This window comes from Pecten maximus, chromosome 1, assembly GCF_902652985.1.
Source record: "Pecten maximus chromosome 1, xPecMax1.1, whole genome shotgun sequence".
In the NCBI taxonomy this organism is placed as follows: domain Eukaryota; kingdom Metazoa; phylum Mollusca; class Bivalvia; order Pectinida; family Pectinidae; genus Pecten; species Pecten maximus.
This window is the reverse complement of record NC_047015.1, coordinates 56,477,757-56,493,590: the sequence shown is the minus strand read 5'-3', so window position 1 is coordinate 56,493,590 and position 15,834 is coordinate 56,477,757. Positions and strand designations below refer to the sequence as shown.

General features: G+C 34.1%; 1 protein-coding gene across 2 annotated transcripts; it reads right to left on the bottom strand.

Annotated features, from left to right (window-relative positions):
• Window positions 1–4,133: 4,133 nt before the first annotated feature.
• Window positions 4,134–14,163, bottom strand: LOC117338912 (diencephalon/mesencephalon homeobox protein 1-A-like). 2 transcript variants are annotated; one of them, XM_033900286.1, is made up of 6 exons: window positions 13,291–14,163; window positions 9,884–10,070; window positions 8,199–8,377; window positions 6,469–6,664; window positions 5,693–5,797; window positions 4,134–5,128 (listed from the first exon to the last, which is right to left on the bottom strand). In XM_033900286.1, the coding sequence occupies exons 2-6, from the start codon at window positions 10,065–10,067 to the stop codon at window positions 4,776–4,778; spliced, it is 1,017 nt and encodes a 338-aa protein (XP_033756177.1). In that variant the 5' UTR covers window positions 10,068–10,070; window positions 13,291–14,163; the 3' UTR covers window positions 4,134–4,775. The 2 variants fall into 2 exon arrangements, with proteins under 2 accessions (XP_033756177.1, XP_033756169.1); XM_033900278.1 differs by lacking the exon at window positions 13,291–14,163 and adding an exon at window positions 10,587–10,751.
• Between the last annotated feature and the right edge of the window lie 1,671 nt (window positions 14,164–15,834).

Below are 15,834 nucleotides of genomic sequence, written 5' to 3'. Positions count from 1 at the left end.
CTAATTTACGTTTAATTCCTTCTTTCCGGATATGTTAACACTTGTAGCCTTCCTCGCCTCTAATGCGATCGCCATTACTCGTTTGTTTTTCTGTTTTCGGCGCATGCGTAATCACCATTTTATTCAATATGGAGGCGGAGGGAAATGGAACGTTTTCGGGACGCAATTAGTTATTCTTATTTTTTTTTTAATTTTAAAGATAAATAAGAAGATGACAACTTCCGAGGGAGGTAATATTGCAAAGTGTGTGACTGTCATTGCTGAAGAAAATACATATGAGTCTATTCGTGTTTTGATTGAAAGAAAATACTATCTGTCGGAGACGTAGCACCTTTAACAGATCAAAAAACCAGACTTAATGACTACTGGAACGGACAAAATGTAATGCACACGAACTGCAAGTGAATAATAAAAGTAGCAACCGGAAGTGAAATATATATTGTAGCTACAAAGGGACAATGCCAGTAACAACCGGAAGTGAAATATATAGCTACAAAGGGACAATGCCAGTAACAACCGGAATTAGTGAAATATATAGCTACAAAGGGACAATGCCAGTAACAACCGGAAGTGAAATATATAACTACAAAGGGACAATACAAGTAACAACTGGAAGTCAGATACAACTACAAAAGGACAATACAAGAAATACCCTGAAGATAAATATAAAACTACAATGGGCCAATTCAAGTAACAACCGGAAATGAAATGTACAGCTAGAATGAGGACAAGACAAGTAACAACCGGAAGTGCAATATATAACTACATGTTTAATAATAACACAATTCACCACGTGTTGACGATATATCTAAAAGACTATTACGAAAAATGAAAAATAAGACTAGATTACTTATATTACAATTTTATCGAGGTTGTACTAAAACGTTTTATTTTATAGATATGTGATTTGCGGAATTTCCAAAAATAATTACTGTATAAAACACATTTATTTGGCCTTGAGGATGACCCCCCGTCCTGGAGGCCTCATCTTCGCTAGCCAAGGCTTCTGATTACGTTACACTCCAAGAACCCTTGGCGGATATAGTCGTCAGTTCTGGCCCTCTAGCGGAGATTCGAAATTACCACCCTTTATTCATGAAATTTTCGACCAATCAAAATGAGCGTTACCAATGTACTTCATCGGTGATGTTTACAGACACAAATGAAGGCTTGTGTCAATTTCGATGAGATGTGTGATCAATGACTTATATAAATTGATCAAACACTGTGAATGTTTCCCCAATGATTGTACGTCTCTGTATATAGGTAAAATGCCATGACATAGTCGACAATGTAGCTCTGTACTGGGTGCCGCAGTTTTTGTTTAATGCGAAACCAAGCCTGAATGTAAAATGCGATTTGATTGGTTGCCCTGGGATTCCAGGGCGCGACGGTTTGAACACGACTATATCCGCCAAGGGTTCGTGGAGTGTAACGTAATCAGAAGCCTTGGCTAGCGAAGATGGGAAGGCCTGTCAATGTTGCAACATTATAAATGGTCAATAATGTTCATGATATTGTTATGACTGACAGGCCAGTCACAGAAATATATATAACCAGTAGAGTTGGCATTTCTCAGGAAAAGGACATTGCATTCTGACCGGGGATCTTGCAATGAGAAAGCATTCGGCGCGATGGGTACCAAGACTTCTGACAGTTGATCAGAAGCACACCAGGCGCACATTATCGCGTGCTAATCTTAACCTTTTTGAGGAAGATCCTGCCAACTTTCTTCAGAGATTTGTCACTATTGATGAAACATGGGTCCATCACTTCAAACCAAAGGCCAAACAACAATAGCTTCCAATGGAAGCACCCTAGCTTTCCCCGCCAAAGAAGACAAAGATTGTTCCATCAGCTGGGAAGGTTATGGCCTCGGTTTTCTGGGATGCAGATGGTATTCTGCTGATAGATTATCTCCAAAAGGGCCAAACATTTGAGGCAGTTACGGGAAAATGTTAAACTTAAGTGCCGCGGAAAGCTCACTAAAGGTGTGTTATGCCATCAGGACAATGCTCCTACTTACAAGTCTACCATTGCCATGGCTGCCATTCACGATTGTGACTTAAAATTGATTAAGCATCCGCCTTATTCACATGATCTCGCTCCGCCAGACTTTCATCTTTTTCCAAAACTGAGAACCCCCAATAAAGCGACTTGGCATATTTGAGAAATCCATCTGTTATCCTGAAGGTATATAGGTATTTCCATCTTGTAATAACATTGTACCTACTTTCCGTGAAGCTTGGAATACGTCACGTCGTTGGATAGGTGGAGATAATATGACAACTATGACCCATGTTTACATCTTTTGATTCAGCTGTGACCATTTCTATTGCCAATTCCATTATTTTTCAATATTTTGTTTCATGTGTGTTGAGTTGATAACTTCACCAATTCCATTGGCGAGTGTATTTTTTACATCTCTTGAATTCACGATCAGAAATGCAAACTGTGTCATTTTGATACTGCTCGATCAAGCCTACAAAGTACATTTAGTTTAAAATGTGTTTAATTTGTCAATTTCCATTTAACAATATATACATACAGCATATAAATTATACAAAAAGGAATCAGAAACAAGTGTCAAGACACTAATATAAATATGATACCTATATATATATATAGATATAGATTGACGTTACATAACAGTATAGACATGATGAAACACAAAGTACATTTAATAATAGGTCGCCAGTCTCCATCATTCTTTATGATTATTGAAATTTTGCGAGCGAAAACCTTCACCTTACGTTCTATTTCCCTTGTACTTCTTCAAGAATCTCCATACAAGTACATGTTTTGTTCGCATTTTGACCTATGCTTTTTAAGATTTTAAGTTTGATTACAGTTTCATTTTTATATTGGTATTGTCTGTTCTTATTCCATCAATGTTAACTTTACACACCCAACAGTTTTTGGCATATGATGATTTTATTGTCAATTGTCCTCATATATGTCTTTATGCCACAGCTATTGTTCCATAACATCGTAATCTTGTCTGTGGATCTTGTGACGTCACACTAACAGAACAACCACTTCAATCTGCTCTCTGTATCTTATCCATGGCATACAGTGATCTGAGCGCGAGCTCACCATGGTAACCTGTGTTGTGGATGTCGTACTTGGGGTGAGACACTACAAAACAATTAAGCCTGGAATTTCCTCTTCTGATATCCAAAACAGGCCCTGAAATACTCACCATTTTAGTTGTTTATGATTTAATCTGTCGAAGCTTTCCTAATTTACTTACAATAATATACTGCCATGTCACAGCACTGAATATCCCTTTGAAAATAAATCGTTAAAAAGGTACGGGCCAATCGAAAAACTGATAAAACTATGTATGCCAGATTCTTTTTTAAACATAAAAGCAGTTAGCTATTGAACTCGAAAGTCTTTCTCAAGTATTTTAGGGCAAACACTGAACTGGTGACCCTAAATTTACAATATACAATATTTTTAACAGTATTTCATTGTCATTTGTCCCGAAATATAATACCTTATGTACTAAACCATCTCTCATCGCTGTCACTCACCAGTTGTGTCACAGCCCTCCTAATAGTCACAGTGATGAATATTATTCCAAATTATTTTTCTTCCCTGTCAGTCAAACATACCATTTTTATCTTCATATAAGTAATATTTTGTCATTAGTGTAAATTTAGCTGTTATGCGCTACTTACTGCAAATGCAACCTTAAACGGTTATTCTTTAATTATAAACTGGTAGTTTATTTACAAAAATATTCCAGGTAAAAGGTTCCGTAGAAATTGGAAAGTTATCATTAAGAAAGCCATACATTCACTCCAGCATTTTGTGGGCTTTTATTTTTGATAATAATGACGTATGTCAAAATATTGTTGGCATTGAATACTTTGATTTTCCTATTTTTATTCAATGACATCATCGCCTTGTGACGTTACCAGCTGATTACGTCACACATTTAGATTTTCTCGTTATTTTGTTTTGTCGATTGGCGTGTTCCCTACTTAATGAAACGAAATTACTAAATTACGGCTTCTCTCCTTATTAGCACCACATGGAACATTATAATCATCTAATCTCGCAACAGAAAAGAATATAGTCATTATAGATTTCATACAAATATTGATAAATAAAAATAATCCAATTTCTTCCGGAAAAGCTTTATTGTGTCAACAATGTTACTGAAACAGACATATTACAATTGTAATACTATTGTTAATTGTATTGCATTATCTTGCACATGCTCAATTTGTCCTAAGATTGCCAACGCGTCATACATGTATCACTTTCGCTCAAACATATAAATAACAATAGATCTATTTGCATTTGAATGCACATATATTTAATCTTATAACATTACCAAAACTTTGATAAATATGTATAATTAATTGTCCTGTTTGTGTACGCAGAATGTGGCTTTTTGATTGGTTGAGGTTTTTTTTTTCATGCCTTTATGAAAAAAAAATCCGAATATGTGACGTCACCATACGGCCATTGACATTGCGTATTGGTTTGTGAAAAAAATCCCTTATAAGATCAGTTCAAATGTACATAAAACATAATTTCATTTTGAAAATCAATTAAATAAGTGTTGATGTCAATTATTTTTAAGTTTCATAGGGGTATGAAAAAAATTCTTTGCAAACTTTTGTAAGAATCCGCTATGAGGATTCATACAGTTTGGGAAAAAGAAAAAAAAATCATACCCCAGTGAAACTAAAAAAAAAATGACATCAATGCTTAAATGAGATACTTGTACAATCAGAATCAATCTATTTATTAACTTTTCATAGGTTTTCTATATACCCTATAGGATGAGAGTAGTTCTTGGCTCTGAACCGGAGACTATCTAAGCTTGTATTCAAAGCATTGTCTTTTACAGCGAACGGCATCAAACCACGATCGTACCGCATTGACGGAGGGGGTAACAATGCAGGATGATTGATGGGATAGCCAGGATTGAATCCAGGGTAACGTGACGTCATATTAAGCATGTTCGCAGTTTGTTGTTGAAGTTGCATTTGCGCATGCTTGTGAAGAACCGCTCCAGAGAGCTGTTGGTTTTGCCAGTGAAATACGCTGATGTTTGGTAAGATATTACTAGTGGGATGTTCTGTTGGAGGACGGCGGTATGGAATATCTGAAATAGTTTAATAACTAATATCAATCAAATGAAACAAGTATAATAAGATATAGATCATATATAATAATATAATATCGATTAAGTCTCATTAACATTTTCGAGTCATTACCATTTACTTCTTTCATGCATTCCCGATATCGTTTTCATTCATTAATTCGTCAAAACAAATGTGATCCACAATTGCACTTTGTGTTGAATATAATATTATAAACAGAACCATAGATAAATATATAATTATATTTGATATATAAGATATATAAGATCTTGAATGGGTCACAGAGAGCGATCACATTGTATAAGGTTATTCTGAATTCCAGTTACGCAGGGGAAACTTCATGAAATACACAAAATTGCATAATAACAAGCCATTGTCTCACAGACTATAGTCGCATTTCTTATCACGTTCATCAACGCGCCATATGCAGCTAAGATATACTCTTTTAGAAATAAGCAATATTTATAAATAAAATCTTTTGTTAAAAACCACGAAAAGCAAGTTTTGGTGAATGTTGTGTATATTGGAAGGAAGGAAGGAAGGAAGGAAGGAAGTATATTATTTACCTATTTTGTCTGGTAGGTATTCTGGTGGACTATCGCATCTCTCACAGTCTTCGTCATTCCTGGTGTCGCTCGGGCCATCAATTCCCTCAGAGGAATCGTCGGACTCTGTGGGAACATTCATCGTGCCAATTGTAGTACTCGTATAAAGTAGCCATTTTGAAAGGAGCCGATATCAAACAAAACAATCATGTTTGTTTATTTACATTTACTGCAAAACTTATCATTTACTGTATTAGAATAACGCATCGCAAAATATACTACATGTACCGGTGTGAGATTATCACAGAAATAAATATAGTTGCTCCATAATTGCTGCACAATGCATCCTCTTTGCTTCAACCCTTCAACGAATTATGAAAATTGAAACTTTTGAAATAGTGATTGGCTTCTTATTACTGATAAATGTTATATCGCAGAGACTGTATACACTGCCTTTTACAAGAATGCATAGAAACAGCCGATAGTATGATAAAGAAATATATCTGATTAACGTCAACATGATGCAAACAATAATGGCGTCATAATAATGATCGCGTATACGACGCAAAATACGTAGCAAGATTGAAACATAAAGAGGACCACAAAAGATTTTTTTTATCGGGATGCAACTAATTAATTTAATAAGGTTAAAAGATAAAATAAAAGCCCAAACATTTGGAGGGCAGTAATAACCTAAGTATATAACATTTCGTATTGCGAGAAATACCCAACAGCCTATTCATGTTCTCAATGATATTGATTACCACGTGTCGATATGTAAATTTGTTTATATTTACCTGTTTGGGGTTTGTGTACAGAAGTCCCAGACTCATTTTCAGTAATGTTTGTCTCCTCTTGTTTTTCAAGGCTTGCTGTCCCATCCTTACTTCCGGTTGTATTTGACTTCGCCCCAATCTTAGTTTCCGCCGATGGTTTCGCCTTCGTCGCCTTCTGCTTCTTTCGGAATTTGGCTCTTCGGTTTTTAAACCAGACCTTAGTTTAAAAAATATATAGTAATGTAGTATCTCTCTGGGACGAGAGAGGTAAGTATTTATATATATTTGTGGTAAAAGAGTCCGTTGTTATTTTCAGACCAAAAATACCGATAAAACAAAATCTATTAATGTTTAAAGGAACTTAATTAAATCTAGCGAACAAAGATATTATATTCTCAAGAATGATACTAAGCTATATTTATTCGCACTTTCTATAGAAATAAGACTGCAAGTAGTTATCAAAATGTTTGCCATTTAGCTGAGGAACGAATAGAAAAAATATACAACAATTAATAGCATTAGGAATTAAGTTAAGGATTGAATCATAGATGCTTCGATTCCATATGAATTTACTTGGTATTGAGACATATATTTCAATTCAGCGCATTTGTTTTAACATGACTTTTTTCATAGGTCTATCATTAGTGAAGGAGTCTTTGCACTGATAAAGCCGTCATGAAATAATACTTTTTCCTTGACCGCCATAAAGATACATTCCATCTTGATAAAACTTCTTTCATATCTTGCTTTGTTGCTGATCTTGTCCATCTCGATATTGTAAATTTCAATTGAAGGGAAGTGGTATAACACAAACTTTACAGCTTGTTTCCATATCCTGTTCAGTCTTGAAGCGACCTTTGTTGTATTTTGTCTTGTCTGTATGAAGCGATATCAAGTTTATACTAAACATATTTAGAATACAGAGATTCTATGAAGGAGTCTTTGCACTGATAAAGCCGTCATGAAATAATACTTTTTCCTTGACCGCCATAAAGATACATTTCATCTTGATAAAACTTCTTTCATATCTTGCTTTGTTGCTGATCTTGTCCATCTCGATATTGTAAATTTCAATTGAAGGGAAGTGGTATAACATAAGCTTTACAGCTTGTTTCCATATCCTGTTCAGTCTTGAAGCGACCTTTGTTGTATTTTGTCTTGTCTGTATGAAGCGATATCAAGTTTATACTAAACATATTTTGAATACAGAGACTCTTCATCCAGTTTTTTCTTATTTCTTCATTAGTGAAGGAGTCTTTGCACTGATAAAGCCGTCATGAAATAATACTTTTTCCTTGACCGCCATAAAGATACATTTCATCTTGATAAAACTTCTTTCATATCTTGCTTTGTTGCTGATCTTGTCCATCTCGATATTGTAAATTTCAATTGAAGGGAAGTGGTATAACATAAGCTTTACAGCTTGTTTCCATATCCTGTTCAGTCTTGAAGCGACCTTTGTTGTATTTTGTCTTGTCTGTATGAAGCGATATCAAGTTTATACTAAACATATTTTGAATACAGAGACTCTTCATCCAGTTTTTTCTTATTTCTTTTCACACTTAATATCTAAAAGGAAAATACGGCAAAGTATATCTGCTTCTGTTGCCGATCAATAATGGTAAGATGATGTGAAATTAGGCATATGTTCAACCCCACAGATAATGCTCGTAACTCATAGATAAATGACACAGGCAAAATAAAAAAAAATAAATTAAGTCCAACTTGAGAGTAAAATTGGAGATATATACCTGTATTCTAGCTTCCGGTAGACTAGTCATCATAGCCAAGCGTTCTCTCATAACTACATCCGGGTAGTGCGTTTTTGAGAATGTTTTCTCCAATGCGGCCAGCTGCTGGTTTGTAAATGCGGTCCTGCTTCGTCTCTGCTTCCGGTGTTGGCCATATCTTGCCTCCAAGAGTATATCCGCTAATTAAAACAAACCAAATATAATTTATCAATATCGTTTAGAGAGTGGCTAAGTATAATAAAAGAAATGATCAGTTGAGTATCCGTTCTATATTTGATTATTATGACGTTGATCCAAACATCATTCGGCTTTCATTTTTATTTATTTTTTTAAACCAACACTCTGAGCCCAGTTGTTCAAAAGTTGATTAGCTTAATCACTTGATTAATGAAAATGTCATTCCTCTTTTCTTCAAAACCTGTATGTATGTATTCTTGAAAATAAACGTATGCAAAGAGAATGGTGAGAGCTGTAAATTCATAACTTTTTGTCAAGTTTGTTCTACTAGAGATTATTTTATCAGGATTTTTCAAATTGTTGTTATGTGATAAGCCTAATACATTTATTATCCAGGTATCATATATTTGTTTTCTAAACTAATATTAAGATCTAATACATTTACTGAGATTTTCACTCCATAAATACGTATTGATCTACAAAGTTCAGTATCTAAAATATATAGATATATAAACACGAGAATGACGTCACAAAAATACATTTTGCTGCGGTACAATTCGTAAATAATCACATCAGTAAATGATCACATCAGTAAATGATCACAGTAAATGATCACATCAGTAAATGATCACACCAGTAAATGATCACACCAAAACACTTTTTGTAAACGATTTGCAATTGGATTGAATATTCAAGCGTTAACAAGAAGAACGAAACAGAGAAACCATTATCCGTATTTTACTAATCACGACGTCATACCATATATTTATCAATGTATACTATAATTAAAATTTTCAAAAAATGAATAAATTCATTAATAAAAGGCAATTGAAAAGGGTCAATATGCACCAGATATTAATGACATATTTTATCTTCCCCTTGCTAATAATCATATTGTGTGTCTTTTGTAATATCCTTTGAGATTGCAGGTGGTGGACATTGCTGGTAGATTTTAGTCTCCGAAGAGTGCCGTAACAAGTATGTCACTATTTAATTAATCTGAATTGTGACTCGGTTCAGAAAAAGAAACTTGTACCCGACGATCTTTAAAATTCGATATTAGAAATTATAAATTTAATTTATCCTGTGACTATTTCATCTCCTAATCAAGATTACAAACGTTTTAGCCCCTTAAAATTATTGATGAGTCCGAGGAGGAAGAAAAATGTGTTATGCAGTTAATCAATTTTGGATCTACTGTATCTAACTCTAATTTGTATTGAAAGGTACCAATATTTGTGTATCTTTTATACTATCTTTATTTGATAACGTGACACTATATTATATTATATTATATTATATTATATTATATATACGAACCGGCTATATTATATCATATTACATTGCGTAAATTATATTATATTATATTATATATTATATATGTATCGGCTATACCATATCATATATATTGTATTATATTATATTATATTATATTATATTATATTATATTATATTGATATTACATTACATTACATTATATTATATTATATTATTATCATAATACCTACCGGCTAGTTTCTCCGCCAGTGTGAATGCTTGTACAGAGGAAGGGAATCCGGCATTAAATGATGATGGAAGATGACCGTGAAATAAGTGTCCGCCGGGAAAGTGAGGGGTAAGTGGTCCACCGAATCCAAAACCCGTCGGTGGGGGAGGCGGGTAGGTGGCGCTAGAGAGATTCTGCATCATCATCTTCTGAAAGGTAAAGACAACTGATCAAAAATAATGGAATTATATATCTATTGGATGTGAGGGCGTTAAGTATGTTGTTATAACGCATGCTCAATACTCTTGTCACAGCTTTGCAAAACAAATAAGACTGCTATATTATTATAAATGAAATATGATATTGCCATACATATACATATAATACAGAGTTCAATGCTATTTTGATTTTTTTTTTCTTGATTTATTTTAGATTTAAAAAAGTATGTTAAGTCCAATTAGAAGGAATACCACAAAAATCAAAAATGTTTCGGTTCTTTTAGCTGCTGTCAAATAAAATCTTGATGTCGTTTCATTTGAATTCCTTACTCGAATGTTGCAGTTATTTGTGGTATAAATTCCAGTTTCTTTCGGTATATTGAAATCTAGATGAAAAATGAAATTTAGAACTCTTCCTTGCAATCTTGATACTTTTCCTGTGATAGATTTTAAATTCTCATGAGATGCGACGCTTTCAATTTCAGCCAAAACATCATATAGTTTTACCTGTATCATATATAAAAGTAAAATCCGAATTCACACCTGTGTCCGGTTCGAAAGAGCCTGTTCAACTGGTTATAATGAGATAGGTCTTTTTCCAGTATAGTATTAAGGAAGGTTCGGCTTAGATTATTCTATAAACAAAACAAGTGTTAAGTAAACAGCGGGATACGTTTCCCTGACACCCTACCGACTCTTCATATTTACAATCAATTAGGACAATCACTTGAGATGATCAAAGAGATTTCTTTTGTCATCAGCGAAATCCCTCTCATGTAAACATTGTAAGACTTCAGAGGGTTTCAAAAGGGGGCACTTGACGCTTTGAATTAAATTAATGATCTAACGACTAAAAGTATTCATTTTTATTCATTAAAATCAAGTTTTAATAGTTTGTTGTTGATAGATACTGGTAAAAATTTAATTAAAAAAATATTCTAATGGAAATAAATGCAGAAACAATTGTAATTTCCCCTTTGGGGGCCCCATGAAGGTGATAGACGGCATGTCCTTATTTATAAGTTCATTTTGATATGTACGCATGTATTCATCAACACTCTCGAATCAATTCAGGTTTTAAATTTAACTTCTTAACGGGTATTTGGATCACTTAATCTGTTTAAAAAGCGGTTTTATTTCATGAACGTTGTAAATTTAAGTCTAAACTCCAATAAACTGTTTGCTCGGATAGCGCTGGTGTGAGGGGTAGGAACGTGTTCAAGTAGCAAAACTTCAATAGGCACGGAGAATCGATCGCCATTTCTGTTTGGATTTTGAAGTCAATTAAATATGAGGCTATCCGTGGGAGATTGTTATTATCATTTTTATTTTAATGTCATTAATTTATCATATTATAACATTATACACATAGAATTAATGAATATCACTATAACCCAAGATATTTTGCATCTAAAATCACATTGACAAATTGACGATAAACGAAACCACACGTACGAGTGCGTTTCGAGCAAGCCTATTTATTGAATGCTCTCACTTTTTTTCCGTATCTGTAATTTTCCTTATATATGACAAAAAATAATATCAATGATTAATTCTTTTATAACTATATTTATTATAATTCGATATATATCGCCAGCTGTCTTTAGGAAACTAGCATTTCCGAATTATATCTTGATAACAGAAGCAATATGCATACCAACGCGCCATCGTAATAAATTACGTGAATAACAACTATCACGGAGTCAGTAAGTAGAAACAAATTTGAAATATTCGCAAAGTGCTTAAACATTAAAATGAACAGATGAAATACATATCAGAGCTGCAGTATACAGAAAATATATCGACCAAATCGTCAAAATAAACAAAATGTAGACATTAGCGTCAAAAATATAGACCATATTAGTGTCAAAATAAACAAAATATTCACAATACCCTCAAAATAACAAACAGAATGAAGACCATAGCTTCAAAATAAACAAAATATTCGCCATAGCGTCAAAATAACAAACAGAATGAAGACCATAGCGTCAAATTAAACCAAATATAGACCATAGCGTCAAAATAGGCCAATTACATCCCGTACAAAATTCACAAGAACAGCAAAAGAGACAAATACACACGATTGCGTCATCATAGTTATATGGACAATATTTGTATCATAGCGTCAAAAAAGACAAAGCATAAACATCCCAAAGTGTCAGTGCATATAAATTAAATGTGTTCAAGGTATTATAATATCAAAATTGACATAGAATGGCGTCAAACGGTGAAGTCAAATACAGTGCTGGCCACGGCAACGCATAATTAACCATTTAATTAAATTCCAACTGATGTTTTACATTAGACTCTATTGTCATTATGATACGATGTTGTGTTTTATCATGTCTATACTGTTATGTAACGTCAATATATATATATAGGTGTCAGATTTATATAAGTGTCTTGACACTTGTTTCTGATTCCTTTTTGTATCATTTATATGTTGTATATATATTGTAACATGGAAATTGACAAATAAAACATTTCAAACTAACAATAAAATGCTCGTTACAGAGTCAAAATACATAGACGAAAATAAAATTCAATGATAATTACGTGCAAGAGTAGATAAAAAGGACATAATTTTTAAATTAGTAAAATAAAATTAATACTAAGAAATCAATAAAAAAATTATAAATATCTACGTCTACTTCCATAAACAATGTTAAATAAACAATATATGGACGTGTCTATAGACGGAAGACTTTTTTCAAAATGAAGTCATAATATAGAAAAATAAATAGTATAAATTATTGATTACAAATATATTTTCCTGGTGAAATTAGAAATGGTTCATTGATTATTGGGGAAGGATACAGAATATGTTTTTTTTTTACAAACACATGTTCCAATAAGTCAATGATCGCTGGAATCCTTTAAAAATATCTTTATAAATTTGTTGAGATAACACTTTCTGTCAATGAAAGTTAATCACAACGTGTTACATACATATAACAACCACCTACCAATATATATATAACAGAAGCTGTTATACTCGAACTTGAATGTTTCATTGGGTACACGACGAATTCGAGTTAAGCCGAAGTTTTCTATAATGTTCAGAGCCTCCGCGTTTTAAGACACAACATTCGGACCACCAACATGTTAGCACGAAGCGTGAGTTAAACCCCATTTAGCGTAATTCTTTTTAATTGAAAAGAAAAAAAACCGTCGGGATCCTCTCGAGATAGTTCACCTCTTGTTTACTCACCGTGTTTGGTATCCGAAGTGCAAACTAATTGAACAGTGATAACTAGGTATCAGGTTTTCACTATCCGGAAAAACTCTCCAGCGGTCAAAATGGTAGCTCACAGCGCCCTTAAAGAAATTGATTTCAGAAGATTAAACCGTGATTAACTATTCAAGAGCACGGCTTTAAGTGTCGTTTAAATCATAAGCAAATAGTAAAGCTGAAATAATGAAGTTAGAAGAGGCGTTGGTAAATGCTTTGTAAATATCCGGAAATATTTGGATATATCGCTTTACCAATTAGATAACACTCAATGGCAAACACGAAATATCGAAATATTTATCTTGTGTGAAGAGGAAGAATATATACACTTTTAGACTTATATTTTCTGTCATAAAAATCCTTTGATGATTTTTTTTCTTTTTCCTTATAGAAAATGAATGTTTAGTGAGGTAATTGAATTGTGGAAGGTGTTAATTCTAATTCTTTGATGGATGATGACTTTGTTTGAGTCATAGCTTTCAGATCAAGTGATAACAGCTATTTGAATTGATTTTGAATATAATTTAAATATAAAATCAGTGAAAATGCTTCCTTAAGCGTGCGTCATCTATTTGTTGAACCAGGGACCGGAGTTAACATGTAGTCCATAATATTGTTAAAGGAGGCGATAGAACTTTCAGGGTGGGGGAGGAAATATGATTTTATACTAAAAATATCTTTCTGAAAAAGCACTGACCACTTTTTGAAGTTGAATTATACAACAAAATAACATAACGTGCAACAACTTACAAAATATACCAAACCGTCAACAGACAAGACAAAATAGCGTCAATATACAGGGACAAACTGTATCATAGCGTCAACATACACAGGGAAAAATGTACTATAACGTCAACATACACAGGGACAAAATGTACCATAGCGTCAACATACACAGGGAAAAAATGTACTATAACGTCAACATACACAGGGACAAAATGTACCATAGCGTCAACATACACAGGGAAAAAATGTACTTTAACGTCAACATACACAGGGACAAAATGTACCATAGCGTCAACATACACAGGGACAAAATATACCATAGCGTCAACATACACAGGGACAAAATGTACCATAGCGTCAACATACACAGGGACAAAATATACCATAGCGTCAACATACACAGGGACAAAATGTACCATAGCGTCAACATACACAGGGACAAAATATACCAAAGCGTCAACATACACAGGGAAAAAATGTACTATAACGTCAACATACACAGGGACAAAATGTACCATAGCGTCAACATACACAGGGACAAAATATACCATAGCGTCAACATACACAGGGACAAAATGTACCATAGCGTCAACATACACAGGGACAAAATATACCATAGCGTCAACATACACAGGGAAAAAATGTACTATAACGTCAACATACACAGGGACAAAATGTACCATAGCGTCAACATACACAGGGACAAAATATACCATAGCGTCAACATACACAGGGAAAAAATGTACTATAACGTCAACATACACAGGGACAAAATGTACCATAGCGTCAACATACACAGGGACAAAATATACCATAGCGTCAACATACACAGGGACAAAATGTACCATAGCGTCAACATACACAGGGACAAAATGTACCATAGCGTCAACATACACAGGGACAAAATATTCCATAGCGTCAACATCCACAAGGACAAAATGTACCGTAGCGTCAACATACACAAGGACAAAATGTACCGTAGCGTCAACATACAGGGACAAAATGTACCGTAGCGCCAACACACAGGACAAAATGTATCATAGCGTCAACACACAAGGACAAAATGTACCCTAGCGTCAACACACAGGGGCAAAATGTTCCATAGCGTCAACACAGAGACAAAATGTAACATAGCGTCAACATACACAGGGACAAAATGTACCGTAGCGTCAACACACAGGACAAAATGTACCGTAGCGTCAACACACAGGACAAAATGTATCATAGCGTCAACACACAGGGACAAAATGTACCATAGCTTCAACATACACAGGAACAAAATGTACAGTAGCGTCAACACACAGGACAAAATGTACCGTAGCGTCAACACACAGGACAAAATGTATCATAGCGTCAACACACAAGGACAAAATGTACCATAGCGTCAACACACAGGGACAAAATGTACCATAGCTTCAACATACACAGGACAAAATGTACTAAAGCGTCAACATACAGGGACAAAATGTACCGTAGCGTCAACACACAGGACAAAATATACCATAGCGTCAACACACAAGGACAAAATGTACCATAGCTTCAACATACACAGGACAAAATGTACTAAAGCGTCAACATATAGGGACAAAATGTACCATAGCGTCAACATACACAGTGACACAATGTACCATAGCGTCAACATACACAGTGACACAATGTACCATAGTGTCAACACACAGGGACAAAATGTACCATAGCGTCAACAAACAAGGACAAAATATATCACAGTGTCAAAATATAAGTCACAGTGTCAACATACAATGCATGACATTTCATAGCGTCAACATAAGGACAAAT